This window comes from Pangasianodon hypophthalmus, chromosome 12, assembly GCF_027358585.1.
Source record: "Pangasianodon hypophthalmus isolate fPanHyp1 chromosome 12, fPanHyp1.pri, whole genome shotgun sequence".
NCBI classification, from domain to species: Eukaryota; Metazoa; Chordata; class Actinopteri; order Siluriformes; family Pangasiidae; genus Pangasianodon; species Pangasianodon hypophthalmus.
In genome coordinates this window covers 17,831,995-17,857,439 of record NC_069721.1, presented here as the reverse complement: position 1 = coordinate 17,857,439, position 25,445 = coordinate 17,831,995, and the positions used below count along the sequence as shown (strand labels likewise).

The 25,445-nt window shown below is 38.7% G+C and overlaps 2 protein-coding genes across 2 annotated transcripts in view; both read left to right on the top strand.

Annotated features, from left to right (window-relative positions):
* Positions 1 to 7,039, top strand: part of opn4b (opsin 4b) — a 40,392-nt gene extending 33,353 nt beyond the window's left edge. The window contains exon 11 of the mRNA XM_026915460.3: positions 431 to 7,039. Within this exon, the coding sequence (XP_026771261.2) occupies positions 431 to 676 (246 nt within the window). The 3' untranslated portion in view covers positions 677 to 7,039. The remainder of the gene's footprint in view (positions 1 to 430) is intronic.
* Positions 7,040 to 8,908: 1,869 nt separating this feature from the next.
* On the top strand, positions 8,909 to 24,962 carry ldb3b (LIM domain binding 3b). The gene is made up of 10 exons (XM_026915827.3): positions 8,909 to 9,055; positions 9,271 to 9,488; positions 14,522 to 14,673; positions 17,279 to 17,354; positions 19,445 to 19,467; positions 21,796 to 21,996; positions 22,506 to 22,535; positions 23,958 to 24,124; positions 24,307 to 24,343; positions 24,457 to 24,962. The coding sequence occupies exons 2-10, from the start codon at positions 9,393 to 9,395 to the stop codon at positions 24,551 to 24,553; spliced, it is 879 nt and encodes a 292-aa protein (XP_026771628.1). The 5' UTR covers positions 8,909 to 9,055; positions 9,271 to 9,392; the 3' UTR covers positions 24,554 to 24,962.
* The last annotated feature ends 483 nt before the right edge of the window (positions 24,963 to 25,445 follow it).

The following is a 25,445-nucleotide window of genomic DNA, read 5'->3' as shown; positions in this document are numbered from 1 at the left end:
TTGCAAAGGAGAGTCAAATGGAGGAAGTCAAATCTGTAAAAGATGAAGGAAAAAATCAGTAGGACAGAATAAAGTTAATGATAAAATGCTCAGGTATGGCTTGGGGCCCAGAGGGTTAACTGGTCTAGCTTATAACACAGTGCTGTTGTATTCTCAAATCTGATTGGTCAGAAGGTGTTCATTAATTTTCTACAACAGTTTCTGTGAAGGTTGTGGGCACATCACACGCTTACAATAATGCACTTGTTCTAATAAATGATCGTTCATCTCGACTGGTATAGAACTTGTGAAATTGCCTTGGCAGCAACTTCCTCTGTGCACTGGCCTTATCATTTCCACAATGTACATATTCCCCTGAAATTTAAAATTAAGTTCAGAAAAGTTGTTTGAGGTGAACATATGATGACACAATTTTTACTCTGTCTTTTAGCCGTGTGTGATCTCAGAGCAGGCTGAGCATAAGAAGCTGACAGCTACTATTCCAGCCATTGTTGTAACCTCCGAGTCCCATCCTGCCCTCCTGTCTGAAGGGACAAATGGCCACCTTTCTAAATGCCTCCCCAACGTTTCTCCAGTGGCCTCTGTCAGCATGGAGCCTCTTGTGATGGATCAAGTGAGCACTTCACAGGCCTGCAATAATACTGCCAACATTACCATTCCACAGCATAGAATCTGAAAAATCAACTGCCCTGTCCTTATCTCTCTTACCTTATCTTCCTTGCACAAGGCTGGAAATAACCAGCATGCACCTTTTTGTTTCATTTTAAAATGTTATAACATCAGTCATCTTGGTGTGCAGGTTTTGAAACTGTACATTCACCCTTTTTCATTCTGTGTGTATGTACATGTGTCATCTTCAAAGATAAGAGAGCGTTGTGGTACAGCTCAAGGTTTCTGCAGTGTAGAATGTCTTCCCTGGAGGTTTTCCAGGAAGACAGAACTGCCTGCAGTGATTTAACTACAAAGTCAGAGCAAAGTTTTCTCCTATCTACTGCTGACAAAGGAAGCAGCACACCGCATCTAGCCAATGCGGAACAAATACTGCGCTTTTACAGAAATACAATGGACAAAATCACTTGTACGGCAGGGCAATAAATCCTCAAATAAACCCTCAAATTCCAACCTGGGAGAATGAATCACCTGGAGTCTGAAATTTCAGCAAACTGCTGTTTGTTCTCAATATAAGTTTTATTTCATCATCAACTGCTGTTCACTGTTATGCAGGAGAATGATGTTTCAGTGAACTGCTGTTTGTTCACAGTATACGTTTATTTTATCAACCACTGCTTGGTGTTACAGAATATATTTTTAAAATAATATAGAATGAGAATGTTCACAGATATCTAGTCAGTCACTTTTAATTTCACTGTGTATTTTTGTTCATTTTCTTTGTTTGATTTGCATTATTTCTTATAACTTGTAATGTTATATTTAGTATGTGTAGTAAGTATTCCAGTTTGAGTGTCAAGGTATGATCCAGTATTGTATATTGACTAGCATACGATCTACTCTCTGAGCACAGATTGGTGGGTGTTTATTTGTTCTTATTTTGGCAGTTGAAACTTATATTTCTTTTAGGTATTCTTATTAAATTATAGAGTATGGAAAACAAATGTGGTACTTAATAGTGAAAGTAGATCAAATCAAAAAGATATTCAGGAAGTAAAAAAAACAATTCTTTCCTTGGATTTTAACCATCTCCAAGATATTACATTTATATTTTGCATCCATGAGTCACAAGCTGAACTTAAATAACTGAATCTTGATATTTGTGAAAGTAAAAAATATCTAAAAGTAATATGTTAAATATCTCACTAGTGTTATGTTTCTCTAGCCTCCAGTGAATACATTTTCATGAAAGCAGTGTAATTATGTGACATAATCCACAATCAGTCATAATATTAAAACCACCTGCCTAATATTGTGTAGGTCCCCCTTGTGCTTCCAGAACAGCTCTGACCCATCGAGGTATGGCCTCCACAAGACCTAACAAGGTGTAATGTGGTACCTGGCAACAAGATGTTAGCAGCAGATCCTTTAAGTCCTGTAAGTTGCAAGTTGGGGCCTCCATGGAGCGGACTTGTTTGTCCAGCACATCCCAAAGATGCTCTATCGGACTGAGATCTGGGGAATTTGGAGGGCAGGTCAACACTTTGTCATGTTCCTCAAACCATTCCTGAACAATTTTTGGAGTGTGGCAGGGCACATTATCCTGCTGAAAGAGGCCACTGCCATTAGGGAATACCATTGCCATGAAGGGGTGTTTTTGGTCTGCAACAATGTTTAGGAAGGTGGTGCATGTCAAAGTAACACCCACATGAATGCCATGACCCAAGGTTTCCCAGCAGAACATTGCAAGAGCATCACACTGCCTTGCCTTCTTCCCATAGTGCATCCTGGTGCCATCTCTTCCCCAGGTAAGCGACGCACATGCACCCGGCCACCTTCTTCCATTGCTCCATGGTCCAGTTCTGATGCTCTGATGCTCTGATGCTTCAGCGGTGGACAGGGGTCAACATGGGCACTCTGACCGGTCTGCAGCTACACAGCCCTATACTCAGCAAGCTGCGATGGACTGTGTGTTCTGACACCTTTCTATCATAGCCAGCGTTAACTTTTTCAGTAATTTGTGCTACAGTAGCTCTTCTGTGGGATCGGACCAGACAGGCTAGCCTTCGCTCCCCACACACATCAGTTAGCCTTGGACGACCATGACCCTGTTGCCAGTTCACCAGTTGTCCTTCCTTGGACCACTTTTGGTAGGTACTAACCACTGCATACCCAGTACACCCCACAAGAGATGCTTTTGGAGTCATCTAGCCATCACAATTTGGCCCTTGTCAAAGTCACTCAGATCCTAATGCTTGCCCATTTTCCCTGCTTCCAACACATCAACTTCGAGAACTGACTGTTCACTTGCTGCCTACTATATCCCACCCCTTGACAGGTGCCATTGTAATGAGATTATCAATGTTATTCACTTCACCTGTCAATGGTTTTAATGTTATGGCTGATTGATATAGTTTTCAGTATTGTTTTCTTTTAAATCACACCACCATTACTGGATACTGCTCATCAGATGTGAATCATTTATTTACAGTAAATTAAATAAGTGCTGCTAGGCTTTAAGCACACTATACCCTTCAGACGAAGGATTTTCTTTTTGACTGCATTTTTGGAAATACTTTAGTGGGATTAATATGGCAGCCTCACAGGTTCCTGGAGGATTACTAGAGAATGCTTTTAACAAGATTAGTTTTTGTGGAAAGGCTGATCCAGTTGATGTTCTTTTCACACATGCTGTATCAGGTGGTGGGCTTTAGCACCATTCAGGTCACTCTCAGCTATTTTTTGTATTATTCCTTTTTTGGAATGAGAGATGTGCTCACCTTGTTCTGATATGAAAATGTTTTTGGATTGTGACAGCATGTTCATTATTAGGGCACTTCATTATGTTTGTGGTGAGATGGCCAGAATGTTCAAGTGATTGGCTGGAATTCACTCAGTGTAATGCTGACCTTGATGCTGACACATGGTTTGTATCTTATCATTCACGGTTATGCGTTACGTCAGCAGTACTACGTGTTTGTCTACCCAGTGCTTGATACCAGTTAGAACTGTTCCCCATGCCTTAATCAAGTGCTATGTGTGTTATTATTTACAAGTGATTCATTCATTCCAGTGAGAAAGTAAATTCCTTACACAATGCTACATTCTCCATTTATTTCCTTCATCTGTCTTGTGTTAACTTTATCATTACATCTCATCAGTCTCTTCTCAATTTTAATTTATACAAACACTACCTGTCACAGGTTTGCCCAGACCTGTTTTTTTTACTACAATAATAATAAAGACATTAACATTATCAAATAAGACATATGGAAGTATATAAAAATTCCATATGTGTTATTTCATTTATTGGATTTTACAGTTTAAACTCTTAACACTATTCCTGGTGAAGCTTTGTACACTCTTGGCTTCTTCTCAATCAGCTTCATGAAGAAGCTTCACCAAGGAGGCTCTTTTTAAAGATCCCAAATCGGCCTCACTGCTTCTCTTAAATTCTAAATGACAACTACTTTTTTAGGGAAAAATAGAATTATATATATATATATATATATATATATATATATATATATATATATATATACACTATATTACCAAAAGTATTCGGTCACCTGCCTTGACTCACATATGAACTTAAGTGCCATCCCATTCCTAACCCATAGGGTTCAATATGATGTCGGTCCACCTTTTGCAGCTATTACAGCTTCAACTCTTCTGGGAAGGCTGTCCACAAGGTTGAGGAGTGTGTTTATAGGGATTTTTGACCATTCTTCCAAAAGCGCATTGGTGAGGTCACACACTGATGTTGGTCGAGAAGGCCTGGCTCTCAGTCTCCGCTCTAATTCATCCCAAAGGTGTTCTATCGGGTTCCGGTCAGGACTCTGTGCAGGCCAGTCAAGTTCATCCACACCAGACTCTGTCGTCCATGTCTTTATGGACCTTGCTTTGTGCACTGGTGCACAGTCATGTTGGAAGAGGAAGGGGCCCGCTCCAAACTGTTCCCACAAGGTTGGGAGCATGGAATTGTCCAAAATGTTTTGGTATCCTGAAGCATTCAAAGTTCCTTTCACTGGAACTAAGGGGCCGAGCCCAACCCCTGAAAAACAACCCCACACCATAATTCCTCCTCCACCAAATTTCACACTCGGCACAATGCAGTCCGAAATGTACCGTTCTCCTGGCAACCTCCAAACCCAGACTCGTCCATCAGATTGCCAGATGGAAAAGCGTGATTCATCACTCCAGAGAACGCGTCTCCACTGCTCTAGAGTCCAGTGGCGGCGTGCTTTACACCACTGCATCCGACGCTTTGCATTGCACTTGGTGATGTGTGGCTTGGATGCAGCTGCTCGGCCATGGAAACCCATTCCATGAAGCTCTCTGCATACTGTACTTGGGCTAATCTGAAGGTCACATGAAGTTTGGAGCTCTGTAGCAATTGACTATGAAGAAAGTCGATGACCTCTTTGCACTATGCGCTTCAGCATCCGCTGACCCCTCTCCGTCAGTTTACGTGGCCTACCACGTCGTGGCTGAGTTGCTGTTGTTCCCAAACTCTTCCATTTTGTTATGATAAAGCTGACAGTTGACTGTGGAATATTTAGGAGCGAGGAAATTTCACGACTGGATTTGTTGCACAGGTGGCATCCTATGACAGTTCCACGCTGGAATTCACTGAGCTCCTGAGAGCGGCCCATTCTTTCACAAATGTTTGTAAAAACAGTCTGCATGCCTAAGTGCTTGATTTTATACACCTGTGGCCAGGCCAAGTGATTAGGACACCTGATTCTGATCATTTGGATGGGTGACCGAATACTTTTGGTAATATAGTGTATATATATATATATATATATATATATATTCTAGCTCCACTCATATGTCTCTGTTTAATATTCAGAGTAGCCTAGCAAAAAGGACAACCAAATTCAGCATTACTTGCTACTGTACTGTGTCAGGTGGAAAAGTGCCAATGGCTATCTAATGTGAGATGGTTAGATACAATCAGCTCCATAAATATTTGGACAGTGACAAAGTTATTGCTATTTTAGCGGTCTACCACAGCTGTCTACAAGCCCCCACCCACCTTCCTTTTTAAGGGACCAAAAGTAATTGGACAAACTAACAGTCATAAATTAAATTGTCATTTTTAATACTTGGTTGCAAATCCTGCCTGAAGTCTGGAACCCACCATCATCACCAGACACTGGATTTCTTCCCTCTGCCAGGTCTTTACTGCAGCTGTCTTCACTTCCTGCTGGGTTTCTTCCCTGGTTGGATTCCCAGTCCACTTCCCTGGTTCCCTGCTGGGTTTCTTCACTGGTTCTTCCTGCTTGTTTTGGGGGTGTACTGCCTTCACTTTTGCCTTCAGCAAGTGAAATGAATGCTTAATTGGATTCAGGTCAGGTGATTGATTTGGCCATTGCAGAACATTCCACGTCTTTACCTTAAAAAAGTCTGGTTTGCTTTTGAAGTATGCTTCGCCTCATTGCCCATCTGCACTGTGAAGTGCCGTCCAATGGGTTTTGAAGCATTTGGCTGAATCTGAGCCAATAGTATAGCCCTACACACTTCAGAATTCATCCTGCTGCTTTTGTCAGCGGTCACTTCATCAATAAATACAAAGAAACCAGTTCCACTGGCAGCCATACATACTCACATTATAAGAAGAGGTGGTATGCTTTGGATCGTGAGCAGATCCTTTCTTTCTCTATACTCTTCTCTTTCCATCATTCTGGTACAAATCTGTACAAGTCTTCTGGGCCTTTTGGTCTCCCTGAGCTCACCAGTGCTTTCTTTCATTTTAAGAATAGTTGATTTGGCCAAACCTGCTGTCTTTCTGATGGGATCCCTCTGAATATACTGCAAATGAGATCAGTCCATCCACTGATAAAAGGCTGGAGACATTGTGTTTTGTGTATATTTTGTTGCATTAATCTCTCTTTCTGAACAGTGTGTTGTAGATGGTAAAGTTTAAAAGAATGGTTTGTGTTTGTTGTAACTTGTCCTTTCATTTATTTATTGTCTGTGTATATATTTGTGTAGTCTCCTTTACTTATGCTAGTCTAAATACTCGAGTAAGTTATTATTGCTTCCAGAACATAAATGTAAAACAAGGTAGCTTAAGTTATGTCATAAGAATGTGACTTTATCTTTGCATTTTTTTTATTGTAGACAAACCAATTAATAATCCAGAAAGTTCTCTCAACTGTATACCTCAATGAATCAACTAGTGTGATTCTGATTCCTGTCTGAGGCTTGTGTATACTGTTTTTCTCACATCCTAACAATACCCAAAACTCAATATTTCATTTTTAATGTGTATAATTTAACTTTTGCATCCCAGATTACATGGTATGACCATTCAAGTATTAAATAAATTATATTTAGTCCATATATTTTTAGTGTAAATCTGATACAATGTTATTTATGGTTTCAATTGTTTATATTGTTTATATATTTTATTAAACAAACCCTATTCACCACTGGAATTGTGTGCTCTGGTCTTCAATATGTTATCCACAAAGGGCCACTATGGCTGCCAGCTTTCATTCCAACCAAAGTTAGGTTGTTGGGTTGCTTTCACTTTCAAATTAGTTTCTCACTGCCACTAGGGTTCAACTGGAAATGGACTGAGATCACCTCGCTCAGACAGTCTCACACATGCCCAAACAAACCTCACCAAGGGAACACGCAACAGTGCTCAATTCAAACTACAAACAACATTGTATATGCGAAAGCACCACCACACTTCATTCTACATGCTTAATTAGTTGTTCCTGGTCAAATTGCTACAAAATTATGTCTCCTAGATGGGTGGGAAGGAAACCTGGAGCCACACTGGCATTACCAGTTTTTAACCCCACCAGAATTAAAAATTAAAATATGCTAATGGGTTCAGTGGAGCAGAGGACAGTGTAAAATTATTCTGTGACTGACACACTTCACAACTCATTAATACAAGAAAACCAGTGGCTTTGTGTTCTCTTTTTGTGTCTTTTTGGTCTCTATTAGTGTGCTGCCTCTACATGACCGTACAGTTCACACATTTATAAACTGATTCTGGGCCAGCTGAGTTTTGGTGATTGGACACACTACTGATTGGACATTTACAGTAATAAGGACAGTGGGATCACCACTACACCAATACTGTGATTACGATCAGTTATGTGAGCTATTTAAAGACTAAAAAAGTATGCTCAAGAAACAGCGCCCCTGCCCTTTTGCCCACAGACCTTACAAGTGTACTCTAGAAATGTGAACCTTGTGTGCACTTCTGAGCACTGTGACTGATTTTGATGCTTCACGCTCTTTGGTGAACCATCGCAGAATTGGCCTATGGATGTTTTGCCTTAGTTTCCTAAAAGTATCTCTACGTTTGTATTTAAGCAACAAAAGGTGATGGTTTCCTTCAAATGTCTAAAAACATGCATGCAGGTATGAGTGAATAAATTAATGTGTAAAGATGTGTCTGTTTGCTTGACTATTGATTTCTGTTTAGAGTATCAGACTTCTATTGGACAAAGAAGTTTTATATTGCTTTACCAAACTTTAGTCACCCCAGTGCAATCTGCAGTGGCTAACACTAGACAGCTACAGTGCCTTGCATAAGTATTCACCTCTACTGAAATGTTCCATATTTTGTATCCTGTGATACAACCTGGAAAAGAAATGGATTTAGAATGGAATATGGAATATGTTACTACAATTTATCTTTTGCTTATTTACTGTACCGCACTAGTCCTCACATTTGATGATAAATCTATTAAACAATAATAACTGGCAAAAACTGAAAAGGTTTTTGCAATGAATAACAATGCTATTCCAAAGAGATTGTCCAAAGTTATATTAGAAACTTTATGAAAACCTTACAAAATTCATGTGATATTTATCTACATTACTACAGCATATGGTGTGCCTTGTTTAACTCATTTTGTGTGTTTTTTTTATCATAATAACGCAATTACATAATCAGCCAATGTGTGAAAGCAGCTGATGAAACCTGCTTGTACCAGCATCATTTAATTACTTGGTCTTCAGTGGATCATCTGTGAGGAGGCAGCACTGTGTAATACTGAGAGCCACAGCAGAAGGTAGAGCCCTGGGAGGGGATCAATATGACAATGTAAAAGTTGAATGTCAGGCACACAGGTATAACTAGAATACCAGAAAATAACGAGATTAACTAGAAAACCATTTGGAGCTTGTGCTTGCCAACCACATCCCACTTCCATCAACAAATGGCTTTTTCTTGTTTGTAAGTTTCTTCCCACCACTCTGGGGTGCACTTTGCTCACTGGATGGTCACAGGGGCAGAGCAAAAAAAAATGTGTTGGCCTAAGAAGAGGCTATATTCGCCCTGTGAATCATAGGGGCTTGGTATCTCAGGGTGTCCCCTTACACACCAAATATGGACCCTGAGGACTTGAGTGCTATCGCTTTTTGCAGTGGATGGCTATTCTTAGGCTGTCTGTCCAGGCCATCCGTACAGGCAAGATCTCTGCTCTTTCTGCTTTTCAACAGTTTTTTTTTCTCACTTATTTTGATCATGTAGTCAAGAGTGCAGTTAAAATCAGGTTTTGCTCTACTTTAGGAAGAGATGGGTTCTAGGTTCTGGGTTCTGGGTTGTGTCCTGTCTGTACAGATGTTTGTTGACTAGCTGTGTGTTGCCCCACTCATTCCTGCATTGTTGTTATTGTGTTGTAGAGGCTCCTCGGCGCCTGCCCGTCCCCGGGTGTTCGTCCTGACTGCAGGGTGAAAAGCTAACAAGGAAAGAAATAGGAGTTACTTGTCCCAAGGCGAGGCTTTCCATCAAAACTCTCCCCAAAATGAGCAATTACACAATAACTCTGGGTGGACCTGCACCATGGGGCTTCAGACTGCAGGGAGGCAAAGACTTCAACATGCCCCTTACAATCTCAAGGGTAAGACCAGCATTTCATTTTTCACATATACGAAATACAAAAAAAAAATCCTGATATTTTAATTATTTGACAGTCTATTAAGCCATATGTTAGACATCCATTCTAATTGACACAATAATTTTTAAAAAATTGACCCACAACCCACATTTTTTTCAAAATCGCACATTCTATTGTTCATATATTGCACCGATTTGTATATGCAACCAGAAATGTGCTACATATACATAGGACAGGATTACATAACTATGCACTGCAGCTGTTATGCCTTACTGACATAGTCCAGCTTGACGTTATGTATCCAGTGTTGGGTCTAAGAGCGTTGAGAAGCACCACAGAGTTAAGGCTCTATGAATAGTCTATGTCAGGTGAAGTTGACAAAATGGACATGTGCAAGTGTAGCTTTGATTTGCTGAGGAAAAAACTGAGGTTTAGATACATATTTCTTCATCAAATATTGTATTTGGTTTATGCTTATGCGATCCTTTAGGGCCTTGTGTTTCATCAGCTTGTCTGGCCAAATTACACATGCTTTGTTGAACTGCCAACTGTCATTTGCTTACAGAAAATCGGCTTAATTGTCACAAGAAACTTTGTGATCCTGCGTGACACTGATTTTAGCAGCACAAACAAAAATATTGTCTCTACAACACCTGAATACTGAATGATTCCTAATCCGTATTTAGGTTAGTTAGATAGAAGTATGTTTTCTCTCTGATGCTCTGAAAACTTTCTGTGAATTAATGCCATGTTTCACAGAAAGACGTTTCAGACCTCGTTAATCACACATGACGGACCTTGTTTTAGCTCAGGGCTGGTAACTGCTAAAATAGCTGCCATTTTCCAAGAAATCAGATACTGACCCTAATAGAGAAGGCTTTTTTAGCATGCAGTGTTATGTGGTTGATGGGGCCAACATGAAGAAGAAATGAAATATATGACTGGAGCTAGAAGTAACCTGGCGTAATTGCTCTGTGTGCCAGTGTGAAAAGGACACACGTCATGAAAGACATTCTGAACAGTGTGCATGCTAAACAATGTCACTCTACGTCATTCGATCCAGCAGGAGCTGCCAGGTGTGTTTCCCCTCCTCCTGGATTTACAGGCTCTATGGACATGACAGGAGCATTATTGTATCCCTTATGAATAGAACAGTCCATTCAAGTATGCTACAAGTTTTTCCAAGGTTACTACAAGTATACTTGAAGAAAGAAGTATTCAAATGTACTGCAATATTCTAATTAGTATTAACATTAATAGTATTCTAGTACATGCAAAGATCAAGTACACTGTATCAAGTATACTTAACAGATCACTTTTGATATACTAGCATGTCTTAGTATACTTGGAGAGAAGTACACTAGCTTACTTTTTGATATACTAGCATGTGTAAGAATACCAAGAGGGAGGTAGTGTGAAGTATACTTAGTTTACTTATGATATAGCATACTTGGAGAGAAAGTATACTTGCAAGTATACTTCTTATCCCTGTTTTTAGTTCTGAAGCAGAACTAGTGCATTGATAATATTACAAAGTAATCAACCTTAAGCTACTATTAATATATTACAATATACCTATATACATACTTGCACTTATAAGGGTGGATGGGTTTTTTGACTGCTGTCTATACATCCTGCTTTTCTTTCTTTCTTTTAGCATTAAATATCTATAATATATGGAATATATTACTGTAGAGTTTTTGGCTTCTGAGCACAGTGCTAATGGAAACATATTGACTACTACTTACATAATAAGAGGCAGTCATTGTTTATATTGTTCGATTTGTAAGTCCAGGCAAAGACATCAGCCTGCTGGATTGAGGAGTTAGTAAAAAGAACAAGCAGACGTGTTTTTTTTTTTTAATTTGTAGTTGCCTGCCAGACAGGTAGGTTCATCCTATTGATTTTTCCAAAACAAAAGTTTTCACTTGGAATGTAGGTTTAACGCAGGTGTACACTGATACTATAACTATAGCACACACTACTCACTCCAAAGTCCACCTGCTGCACTACATATGGGCCGAAGCTTGCACAACATGCAATTATTTCACTGTTAAACATATCAAGAGAAAATATGTGCTAGCCAGACTTTACATGTGATGTGAGGACTGAACACCACAGCTCTGTCAAAACGTTGGCCAATGACTTTTTAACTTTTTTCGAGGGTGCAAACAGTGTGATATATGATCATATATTTGTTCATTTCCAGTATTCTATGCTAGTATGTAATTCTCTTAACCTGCTTGCCATATGTTATTGCATTATGCTAGCTATCACTTTTTAGCTTAGTCAGTTAGCGTTTGGGACAAACAAAACACGGGACTGAGCAGCACACTGGAGCTTTTACTTGCCTGGTTGGCTAGCTAACACATGCATTATTTATCCAACCCTGAAAGTGTTCAGCATGATGTAGATTTTGGGTTTCCCTTGCAGTTTCTAAACTTGTTACACATTTATTTTGATAAAATTACATTCACTCAAACGTTACCAAAACTGGATGAGTGTACAAGCAGGAGACCCTGTTACCTGTTATAGTAGAATAATGAAACCTGAGACTGGACTTTTTGCATAATTCCAGATTGTTGTTTTTTTTTTTTATTCTTTTTTAAATTTTATTTATTTATTTATTTATTTTTGTTGTTGTTGTTGTTGTTCTCAACACTGATTCCAAGTGGACTTCAGATAAGAAGTCTCTACATAAGTCTGTCCTGTTTGTCATTCTTGTATGCAGGCACATAAAAAGTGGATAATATGTAATACAAATGTATGAAAAAGACCCTTTCGAGTGTTTAGATCAGATATTTTCAGAACAGAAAAATAACATATGCCTGTAGAATTTGTTAGCAAATAAATTTGCAGTGGGGAAATGACCTTTTTAAATGTCAGAAGCATCTGCTTTCTGTTTTACTATGTTTTGGTTGTTGTACTATTATCTACTTTTAATTAAAAAGTGCCAAAAGGCTCTATCTTAAAGCTATTACAAATTGTCAAACTAAATAAAAGTTCTTAGAGGAGTGTGTGTATTTTAAAGAGTCTGACATAGTTGTCATTTGTCACTCTTTTTCCATTTTGATTTGATTTTATTTTTTTTTTAAATCACTTGACTTGAGCAGATATAGAGACCAAGAAAGGTTTATGCATAAATATGAGTGGCACATAGACAGTAATTTGTACAGGACAATAAGCAGTGATCCTCTCCAAATAGCTACAGCGAGACTGAATTCAGGAACCATTTCAGACTGGCACATTTGCACTTGGCTGGTGATATGTACATGTGTTTTAATCAGCTTTTTCAGCTAAAATGAGACTTGAGAAATGACTTTAAGAAATGAAACTTTAACTTTCACAGCAATGATACGAGCTATAACAAAATTCTACTTGATGTTTTAAGAAACTGCTTGAGCGGCCGATTGTATAGTGTCGGTATGAAGTATAGTTTATTAACTGAAGCTAATTATTCAAGACAGCAAGGGTCTGCTGTACTAGGCTGTTTGCTGCTATTTTCAACCTTGTGTGTTATGTACAAAACTGACATACAAGGATAAATGTGCAATTTAAACACCATGCACACAGCAACACAAACTATGTTGGCACCCTCATACATATGCATTGCACAAAAGGTGCAGCTGATTACATATTCCTTTTGACGCACTAAACATTTATGAACTACTACAGTAATGTAGTCTATGGCGAAAAACTCAAATAGCTGCTAATACAAAATGCATCACAATGCATGGTGTTGCTCTTCATTATAAAAGGCTTAGGCATGAGAAGGTGTGTATATAGTATGTGATCATGTTCTACACAGAGTGCCCAATCCAATAACATCTCAAAAGAGGATTTATATTAATAAACCCTGAGCTGTACTGCTTTGGCTTTTATGCTAGAGGAATATTTATGTATCCTGCTGCAAGCACTATGGACGGACGTTGTTATATCATTTGTTCCAAAAAACATTGATTTTTTTTATGCCATGTGTCTTGGACCTTTCAAATGGACTGCACACTAGAGGCTTTAATGAAGGATCGGTTCATCAGCTTGCAGACGTGTCCTTCAAGCACTAATTAAGGTTTCAGTGCATCTCTTCTTCCATCAATAAATGATCCTGCACATTTTAGATATACACCATTGTATGGAAGTCAAACAGTTAGCATTCTCTTTGAAGAGTGTTGCAGCTCTCTGCGATCCTGAGTAAGTCACTTGAATCTTGTGTACCAAGTCTTCCAGTAATGCAGTTCAGCCATTGCAGAGCATCAGCTAAGAGAGACACACAAATAGCTCTTCCTTCTTTTATAGGGTGGCATTTCTTTTGTCCTAATTGCTCAACTGGTCTTATTTGTCGTAATGTATGGATTTGTTTTTGATTCCTTTTTTCATTAATATGAGAGACTGGTTTTCACTAAACATTCATTTCATTTTTGTTTAATCGAAATAAATAAGCCATTTAAACTTGATAGCATAGTCTATATATAAGACTGCAGTAAATGATGTTCAATCAAAGTTCATAGGAAACGAGTGTAAAGTGTACCTGATAAAGTGTACCTGAATGTTTCTTGATCAGGAACTCTTAAATCAATATGTTTGGTAGTTGCTGGCAACTGAGTTACCTCGGGGTGTGTGTTGAGTAGCGGCAACAGGTGTGAGAATAAGGAGCGCTGTGCAGGCTCAAATGGAGGGAGGCGTGTGCCCTCAACAGCACTCTTTATTTTTAACATTTTAATGAGCTGCCTGTAAGCCAAGCTAACACCTCACAGCAGGATGGTGTTTCACTCTGTGTTTGATACTGAACATTTGAAAATGATTACAGCAAACATGTAAGAAATGCCAATCCTTTTATCATAATAAAATGTTCAAAAATTAGAAATGGCAGAAATTGCACAGCAGCTCATAGCAAGGGACCATTACTTACTTTAACTTCCGTTTCATGTCCATCTCATATTCATTAAAAGGAAGTTAAAGTAAGAAATGGTCCCTTGCTCTCAGACCCCCATTGGAAACAGTGTCAAATTCCTTTTTTAATTTGTGCTTGTCCACAGATCACACCGGGCAGCAAGGCAGCTAATGGAAACCTGGCCCAAGGTGACATCATTACAGCCATCGATGGGGTCAGCACTGAAGGCATGACCCATCTGGAGGCCCAGAACAAGATCAAATTAGCCACTACCAAACTGACCCTCAGCATGCAAAAGTAAATATTAAAACACACACACACACACACACACACACACACACTAACTTGCTGACCCTATTTTGTATTGTAGATGTTTAACAGGGACACCAGTAATCCATCATATCCACCTTCATTTTGATAACTTTGTTCTGCTGAGTGGATGCAAGTATTACAAGTGTTCTGCAATTAAACACCTCCCATCTTGGGAATAAATACAGACACAGATGACCTGGCACATTGCAGAAATGAAAAAAAGCACACATGCTTCCTGTTAAACTCGATATAATTCCTAAACGCAGCTTTTTCACTTTTTTAATCAGGGTAGAGACCCACAGTCAGTTTCCACCAGTGAAGATTTAGCAAGACGATGTAACAGTCTGAGCCGAAGTCGAAAAGAATGCTTATTTAAATACCACTGCTAATCACTATAAGAGCGTCTAACTATTCTTATTTTTGTAGAGTATTCCTTAGTGATGAAAATATCATCAATGTCTGCGTTCTCTTTGACAGAAACAGAGAGGGCTGTCAAAGCTTCTGTAGCATTTTTAATGGGTAGTTTTCATTAGTCGTGCATTAAATTCCCTTCTCTCTCTCCTTTTCGCCACTAATAGGGAAGTTTCCGCACTCACCACCTCCGCGTCTCTATCTGGCTATCTAGTGCTAAACAGAAGCAGTCCAGCCCATTGTGTCATAGTTCTCCCACTTTTTACTCTTCTAAAAACATATTTCTTGTCATTTGGGTGAGAGTGTGGTCTGAACTTCCAAACGTTACGACTGACCTTAAGAACATGGGCCAATACTGAAAGATCTAGGACATGACTCTAAGCATTTTCATAAATCTAATGGGTTCACATTAGACCATGAAGACCATGAAAGACGTTTTAATGAAGCAAGCTCAGGTTTATTGCATTTTGGCAAGCCAAATAGGGACAATGTCGTCCTAAGGCATTTTAGGATTTTTATAGCAAGACTCATTTTAAAAGCCTTGTCCATTCCTGACTAATCCAGTCTGCCTTTTTTTGATGTTTCTTTATTTTCTCTGACCAAAGCACAACAGGAAGATAGGGATATATTGGAGCTGTTAGTTTATTTCTTTTTCATTATTTAACTCTTGATGATGGATTACAACAAATACAAAATATTTTACAGTACAATATTACAAAATGCACATTAACACCAATACTTCGTGAAACGAAAATCCATCTATCAGTTTATCAGTCTGACCTTCTACTTTCAAAATAATAGTTAATTTAAGGACATAATTTGTTGGAGTTAAACAGCACAAATGACAGATCAGTAAAATCCATGGGAGGCAAGAATAGACCGAATTGACCTATGATCTGATTATTATGTTAGGAGACAGGGCAAAATAAAGGTCACAATGCTATTGTGAATGTTAAAATGTGTTAATAAAGCACCTTTACCATGACGGTCCTGACCTACCCTCTTCATTCACAATAGCAACAATCACAATAACTGCACTCCACACTCAGGGCCACCTTCTGAATGGAAATCAATAAAAAAGCAATTTTTGCCTTGACAGACTTCATTCTCTGTTAAAAATTCAAGTAAACGGTGAGCTGTGAACCTGTTGTCCATGTAACTGCCTGTTTTTGTCATAGACTATACATATAGTACACCTTAGACTGTGTACAAGCCTACGTACAAGCTGTTGTCCATATTTCTTATGGTGTTTCAAGGTAACATGGTGGAGGCTTGTACCTTTCTCATTCAATCTATTATATGGTATGCAGTGAATAACTACAAGCATCGATTACCTAAGATATGTCCATACTTTCAAACGGATAAATAATTTTTACTGTCAGTTACAGATATTTTTGCAGTGAAAACAAACTGGTCAACTGGGATGCATCAGTGAAATATAACATACATTACTTACAAGAGAATTTCAATTTCTTAGTACCATAGTGTTGATGAATGCTTGAGTCTCACTGGTCAGAAGGTGTTAATTTTCTATAACGGTAGCTCTGACACTTGTTCTGGCTACAAGATTTATCAATGTGCTTGTTCTAATATGTTGTGTTTTCTATAGTAAAAACTTACACAGGGCCTTGTATAGTGGACAGATTTAAAAACGTGTGAAATGGTGAAATTTTCGGTGAGGAGGCGTTTATTTAGCATTTCTGGAAGGAGTCTCCAGTGTCAGTTCTTTGTAATAGTCAGAGATACCGCTTTAACTACATTTCCTATGACAGGCAGAAAGGGTTTTGCAGTTTCCTGGTAACATCAGCTGTGTTTTTTGTCTTATTAACTTCAAGAGAGAGAGAAAAAAAGAAGCTGGCAAGGGAAAAAAACATTTATATATCATAATGCAAGTGATAATAGGAACTAACTTGTTTCATGGATGTTCCACAACATTAAAATGTAACCATAAATGGATAAAGAGAATACTGTGTCGTTCTTTAATAAATAAAGAATTGTTGGAATATAAAAAAGCTTTGGTAAATTGCTGCAGTATAACAGGGGGGAAAAACACTTCAGAATGGGCTTTTATTGGAAAATAATCACACCACCCAATAACAGCATGCCCCTTTGTGTTTTATTCCTTACCTAAGACACAGGGTTTCATTAATGACCGATTTAATTGTTTTGGCCCCTTCAGATCAAGACGTCCAGCCCCTGTGCCCACAGCTACGCCAAGAATGGACTCGCCCATGCCAGTTATTCCTCACCAGAAGGTAATATTATTCCTATCACTCACACCAAAATGGTGTTTAAGGTGGCATCTTTTGCAGCGATGGTTTCAGACCTATGCTTCTTAATAAGCAATGTTATATGCTTAATAAGCCATGTGAGTTCACCAAGCTCAGAAAATCTAGTGGTTGAAATGAGCATCTTCAATATGCTTTTAAATCTAATCGGAATTTTCATTTGAGTGCAGGCTCCCTCTAAAGCACCTTATTGGTAATACAATAAGGTCTGACAAGCCTAAACACACTTAAAAAAGGTTTTTTGGTTTGTTCCTTTTGAGGAATCCAAGAATATTTCCCTATCCATGCTAGGAACCCTCAACTACACAAAAAAACAATGGCGGTACACGTCTTTCTAAGTGGCTGATCTGTCAGGACTTTCTGTCCTGTTGCTTCATCAGCTATTCTCTCATTCATCTAGCTTAAACAGGTCTTCTATCTATTGTACTCTTACTTCATATTGCTTAATAGTTTATTAATCATGACAAAAACTGATGAAGTTAGACATTTGCTTGATTAAAAAACCCTCTGGGAAACTCTGTTCATAACAAACATTCATCGTCTCCAAAGAGGAAGAAAAATATGTTGCCATGAGTTAAACACCTGTCTCTGCATATTTTTTTTTCCCTGAGTATGGGGTAAAAATAGCTCTCAACCAGAGGTGTAACTGTCCTGTACTTTGCAGTGACTCTCCGGATGGCCACACAGCATGGTGCCTTTGATGGAATGCCATTCCAGGGGTAGTTAATGTTACAAGGCTCAAGGCGACTGGTTATATTATTTCCTCAACCAACACCACTGGCCTTAATTAACCTCATTACATTTGATAACATTCAAATAGCAGAGCGCTGGGGAGGTGGTTGGGTGACCTTATCGAAAAGCAATACTCAGAACATTCTCTTAATTGCTTTGGAACATTGCAAGTGAGCTCACAGGCACTTTTTGCTCACCTGGTCCTCTTCCTTTTCCTCCTGACTGGATTCTGAACAAGTCCTAGTGGATCCGTTTCTCCATCTACACACTGTCTCTCAAATTGATTTGGTTTTGTAATACTGTGCTATAAGTGCAGATGTGTGTTTGGTGAAACTGCAGCTGATAAAGGCCTCACAACCATAGAAGCAGATGTCCTATCTATTTTCAGATACAATGTCTCTCCCCTTTGTAATTAGTGCAAAGGTTTTTCTAATTCTGGACAGTCCCAGAACATGAGGGCGCATTCATGTGCTGTGTCCCAGGCCTGGCACAAAAATGAGCCCTGTGCCATGAGGGATGTTTTCATCATGAGTTAATAGAGGTGTGACCTACCGACAAGCTTTTTTAACGAACCCAGAATACCACAGCTCTTGTAACACTGTATCCCAAATAACTGCACTTATCCCTTATCCTGTCATGTATCCATTTTTATTTGCAGGCCACACAACTGGAAAACTTACAGCAACATTACGTACCCATTTTACATTGCATTTTTTAATCTCAGGTTTATTTTTGGATGTTGGCTCATGCTTGCTGTCTGACATAATCAGGACTATTTAAAGCTCTGGTACATTTGCACTTAATACTGATAAATCAAGATGAAATTACTGGTCATATCCTTTTCTTTTACACATAGTGTGTAATTTTGTTTTTGTGGTCACAGTCTTGTATATGTTTTGTATATATGATTATTTCTATGTAAACCTGGCTTGTTTTTAGCAGAAGGCTTAGATATCAGTGTTCCTGTTCTCTGGTTATGTTGCAGGAGCAGTAACTTCTGTTGCAGTCAATCATTCTGTACCCACTAGCTAACTAACTGGAATGTCACTCATATGAGATATGTACACCAATAATAACCAATATTTTCATCATGTGACCTGGGAAAAGGCTATTTGAATACATATGGGTCGGTATGTGTGGTCAGATTACTGTTGCGCTAGTTCTTGGAAACAGAAAAAGATTGGAATTACATTTATTCCATCCTTCATGAACTTGTTTTTCTCTAGGGAAATTATTTTCTATTATGTGGCCTTATTGTTACATCAAAGCTAACACTGATTCCTCTGTTTCTCTTTGTCTATGTCTAATTTTTCATGTTACTCCAGGTCATTGCGAACACAGCTGCCAAGTCAGTAAAATTCCTGAGTGCAGAAACTTGAATGTGTCTGTGAGAGAGTGTTTGAGTGCTCACAAGCATGTTTCTTGAATATTTTTACTGTAGGTTGCTTGTCACCTATTTTAATCACAAATAGCATGATCTTTAATGAGCAGTCTAAACACTGGACAGAAACTACTATACTTTTAATACAGACTTGACTATTTGAGGTAGAATCTTGCATATAATTCGCCCCCATCATTCAACCCCATCTTTAGAATGAAACACTTAAAGAATGAACACTTTATTAGGAACATTATACTAATACTTGGTATGGCCTCTCTTTGCTCTGAAAACAGCCTCAATTCTTCATGGCATGGATTCCATAAGATGTTGGAAACAATTCTTTGAGGTTCTGCTCCATGTTGACATGATTGCATCACGCAATTGCTGCAGATTTTTCTACCACATCCCAAAGGTGTTCTTCTGGATTCAGATCTGGTGCCTGGGAAGACCACTGAAGAACACTGAACTCATTGTCATGTTCATGAAACCGGTTTGAGATTAATTTTGCTTTGTGACATGGTGCATTATCATGCTGGAAGTAGCCATTAGAAGATGGGTAAATTGTGGCCATGAAGAGATGCACATGGTCAGCAACAATACTCAAAAAGGCTGTGGCATTCAAGCGATGAATGGTATTAATGGGCCCAGAGTGTGCCAAGAAAACATTCCCCACACCATTACACCACCTCCACCCGCCTGGACTGTTGACACAAGGCAGATTGGGTCCATGGATTCATGCTGTTGGTGCCAAATTCTTACCCTACCATCTGTGTGCCTCAGCAGAAATCGAGATTCATTTTGCCAGTCTTCAACTGTCCAGGTTTGGAGCCTTTTAGTCTGTGCCCACTGCAACTTTCTCTTCATAGCTGACAGAAGTGGAACCTGATGTTGCCTTCCCCGTTGTAGCCCAGCTGCCTCAAGGTTCGATGTGTTGTGTAATCTGAGGTGCTTTCCTGCTCACCGCAATTGTACAGAGTGGTTATCTGAGTTACTGTAGCCTTTCTATCAGCTGGAACCAGTCTGGCCATTCTCCGTTGCCATCTCTCAACAACAAGGCATTTCCATCCGCAGAACTGCACCTCACTGGATGTTTTTTCTTTATTGCACCATTCTGAGTAAACTCTAGAGACTGTTATGTGTGAAAATCCCAGGAGATAAGCAGTTATAGAAATATTTAAACCAGCCCGTTTGGCACCAACAACCATGCCATGGCCAAAATCACTGAGATCACATTTTTTCCACATTCTGATGGTTGATGTGAACATTACCTGAAGCTACTGACCCGTATCTGCATGTTTTTATGTATTGCACCGCTGCCACACGATTGTCTGATTAGATAATTTCATGATTGAGTAGGTGTACAGATGTTCCTAATAAAGTGTAAGTGTAAGTGAGTGTATGTATAGTGTATGAAGTGCATTTGACTCTACCTTAATGTTGAACCACTGTACAGATGATCCCAAATTCACCATAATCTTTGTATACCTTTCATTTCTAATTTAAATACATTACAAGAATTGTGCGTTGGTTTGCTAATAACAAATCTCAGTAGTTGTAGTCTGATTCTAACAACAGCTTGACTCTAAGGATCCTAAAACATTTAGAAATTATTAAAAACGTGTGGCAGTCTGGGAAAATCCAACAGTTGTTGCTGTGGCTGAAGGCAAAGAGCTTAAAAAAAATCAGGTTTTGGCCCAAACTGTTTTTTTCTGGCTATGACCTACTCTTATACCCAAATGTTAAGAAACTATGAATATATTCATAGGTTTTCATTTACTTTGTAACCTTGCCTTGGCAGTCTGCCTGTAAAGATCATGTTAGGTAAAGAGCTGGTTTAGCAAACACAGTGGTAAAAACAGTCAGCCTGCCTAAACATGTCTAAAACGTTCCTAGTTAATTGTGATTTCTTTGCACTGAATGCTGTCAGTGCTGTCAGGGCATATAGAAAATGTCAGTTTCACCATGTGAACAGTTTTCCCATGCCGCCACACAAATATGTACTAAACGTTCTGCTAACACTGCTTGATTTTAGTAGGTAAGTAGCACTTGGTCACTTAAACGTCCTTACAACAAGAGTCATCAATTCCAGTCCTGGAGAGCCAGGGGCTGAGCACTTGTTGGTGATTTTCATGCTCAAAGACACCTGACTGAACTCACCAGTTAATCAGCAGGTTTAGTTGTTGTGTTAAAGCCTGCAAATCACCAACTGCACCCTGCTCTGAGCCCCAGGACGGGAGACTATTGCCCTGTAATAATGCTCTCTCCACCAACCATTACTCACATGTTTTCTGACAGCCAAGAGTACGTTCCCAGCTTCAACCCTATTGCACTGAAGGACTCTGCTCTGTCCACTCACAAGCCTATTGAGGTGAAGGGCCCGGGAGGCAAAGCCACCATCATCCATGCTCAGTACAACACTCCCATCAGCATGTACTCACAGGATGCCATCATGGACGCCATCGCCGGCCAGGCTCAGGCAAGAGGCAGCGATCTGAGGCAAGTTCCATCAGTAGCACTTTTAAATCCATAGTACTCAGATGAGACAGATGTAAGGTACATAAAAACAAAAGCAAAAACTACACACAAAAGTGCTTCTCATTGTTTTGTTTTGTCAGTATATGGGATATTAGTCCTCCAACCATTTGTAAATTAGGGCCAGAAAATGAAGTTTAGGCAACGTTTCCTGAGAATTTTCATGGACAAGCCTAGCAAACTCAACCGAAGATACAAATGTTTTCCTCTATATGTACACTAGGGGGTGTTATTGGTTGTTTACAGCTTTAATGTAACAAGAGTCTGTATTTACAATATACAGTAAGTGGATTAGGCATCAGATTGTCATACTATCATGTGTGTCAACCTCATCTTTCGTCTTCCTCCCTTTCCTTTTCACTCCATCATCAATCAACCACTCAACCTCACGTTATACCTCATCATTGCTCCACCTTTCTTGTCCATGGCCCCATATCGTTCCTGTCCATTCTGGCTCATCACGTGATAATCAGTGGTGAAGATACTGCTGGATCTCCACTAGGGTGAGTAGTCACAGTTCACCTCATACACTCATCACACACTGTGTTCTCATCCCAAGTGTGCTTTCATCATTGAAAATGTTTGGCTGCAAAACCTATGTTGTATATTATATCCTTCATCATTTTATTATACATTTATGAATAATGAACTAAGCAGGAAATGTCTGTGGTATCGGTTCAGCGGGGTCACTCTCTCAATTGGACTATAAATACTAAGGAATTTTCTGAGTACATCTGAGCCCTGATATAATGTAACATCTGACGTGTTGTGATAGGTGCTCTGGACACATGATTTGGGCTTTTACGACAACTATTACATTTGACAAATGGTGTTTATTCTTTTTTAAAAAGTATTCAACATTTATGAAAAAAATATGAACATGGGCCTCATTTATCTATCTTTTAGTAAAGTTGTGTGTAAATGTTTGTGTCAGCCAAATAGAACTAAAATTTTGCCAGATTTACAAAAGTTTCGGAAAGGCTGAAAAATCCTTTCCCCCATAAATCTTCCCTCAGCTGAGGCATTTGTTTACAGCTTACAGCTATGCGCAGACAGACTGGCCTGTCCTTGTTTATGTCATGATTGAATGAATAGTTTTATTTGTCTTAATTTATGGGTTTGTTTTAGCTCATGGTCTTTGTTTTTATATTCTTTAATTAATGCCAATAATATAAAATGACTGAGTTTCACAACATTTTCTTGATGGTATTCTGAGTCTCTGTGCTAGTGAACTAGCATGAGTATGTGTTTTGATAGAGATTCCAAAGCACTCCTATAAGTCGCTCTGGATAACGGTGTCTGCTAAATACGGTAAACATAATAAAAAAAAGAAGCAATTTAAACTCGACAGTATAATCTGTATATAAAATTACAGTAATCCATGAAAATTATATAATTTCAAGGTTTACAGTAGTTAGTCTTCTTATGTATAAATTTACACATGCTCAGAAGCACAAGAAGCAGAAGTAGGATATGCCTTTTTCCAAAATTTCTTGGGTAAAATTCCTATGAGCAATTTACGAATAAATCTTTTCATAGCCAACTTGATAAATAAGGCCCATTTTGTCCTTAGATAGAAAGTCTTGGGAAGTTAACTATGATACACTTTCAAAAAGCAGTTGAGGAGCACAAATCTATAGAAGACTACATGCAATAAGGGAAAAAAATTATTGTCTACACTTTATTTTATTTAATTTTATTGCACACAAAATTATTCTGAATCCCTTGACAAAACCCACAGAAGAAATGTCACATCACAAGATTTCCAGGTTATGCAGCTGGAAATGCACAAGTATGCATTAACACAGAAGTATAAACCAGGCCTTAGTCGTGACTCAATCGCAATTAAAATTGTAGCAACGTTTGCTTTGTATGTCTGATTTAATCTCTGTTTTCACTTTGTTCTCTTTTTCTTTGGGAAACAGTTCATTCCTTGTCAAAGATCCTCTGGTGGACAGTGCCTCTCCAGTATACCAGGCTGTGATAAAGTCAGAGGATAAAGAGAACGAGCTTTCTGACTGGGCTCGTCGCGCTGCCAACCTGCAGTCCAAGTCTTTCCGTATCCTCGCGCACGTCACAGGGACCGAATACTGTGAGTTCTGTCTGCTTTCCCTCACAGTGTCTCACTGCTTGGACGCATGTAACTACGTAGACATACTGTACTGTTATGCAATCATGTCACCATTATAAGAGCAGGTTTGCTGTGAGAACTGTATCATGTATATGCTGAATCATTCCAGGCTTACAGGCTCATTTGTCTTTCTTTGGTTACAGTGCAAGATCCAGATGAGGAGGCTCTCAGGAAATCAAGGTATTTTCCATTGTTTGTTGCTGTCTGTATTATGTGCAAGTTGGGTCTCAGTTTAATTACTTTTTTTTTTTTAAATAACATTCTTCTTTTATACTGCACTCCACTCTTTACAGGGAGAGATTTGAATCAGAGGTAAAAGGCCCACGATTTGCCAAACTGAAAAACTGGCACCATGGCCTGTCTGCACAGATCCTGAACGTCCAAGAATAAAAACTTCCTAAAGCAGAGGGACAGGGATTACAAAGGAAAGCAACAACAAAGAGATGAAGGAAAGGCAGAAAGAAAAAAGACGGTAAAAGTGAAGAGTATTGTAGTGATGGCTTTGTGAGTTAATGCAGTAGATTAATATTTAAGATAAAGTGCTCCCCTTGCTGCTATGTGGTCATATGTCATGTATGTTTCGTGTGTCTTCCTGCCAATAAGATAATATATTACTTTTCTTTTCTTTTTCTTCTGGCTGTTTATTCTAAATTAAAAATTAATTATTGATGTACAAAGACAAAATCTTAGAGAAACTTAAACCAATGTATACTATTCATTGCACCACCATATGTCCTGCAAACATATTAATCGAATGTACTGTTATTAATGTGAATAAAACATTATTCTTTTATCCAAACCAACGAAACAAGTGTTAACTGCTTCATTTCAGTCTTGGCAATGTGCCTATGTATCACTGGAGAATAATGACAAAAATTATCACTAAAGGATTCTATTTTATATTCCTTTTCCCTCAAAAACATCAGTTTTATGCAACAATTAGGATTCTTATAGAAAACAAGAACTCTATCCCCACTTTCCTCTTTACCTGACAGGAAGTTAACACTTAAACAATAAAAAAAAAAAAAAAAAAAAATACGTAACATACAGAGAAATAGTGTTCCTTCAGTCTAGGTGTGTTACATACTGTATGTTTCACTGGAACTTTAAAATATAAATAAGACATATAAATATTTCTAATACATGTATATGTATAAAGTGTGCAATAGCTGCTACAGATTGACTGTTGTGTAGAATTTAGTTCCAACTTGAACTCTTTCATGCATCGTGTCCACACTTATGGTCAGTCAGGTTATTTTTAGAAAGATTTAAGATCTAACTC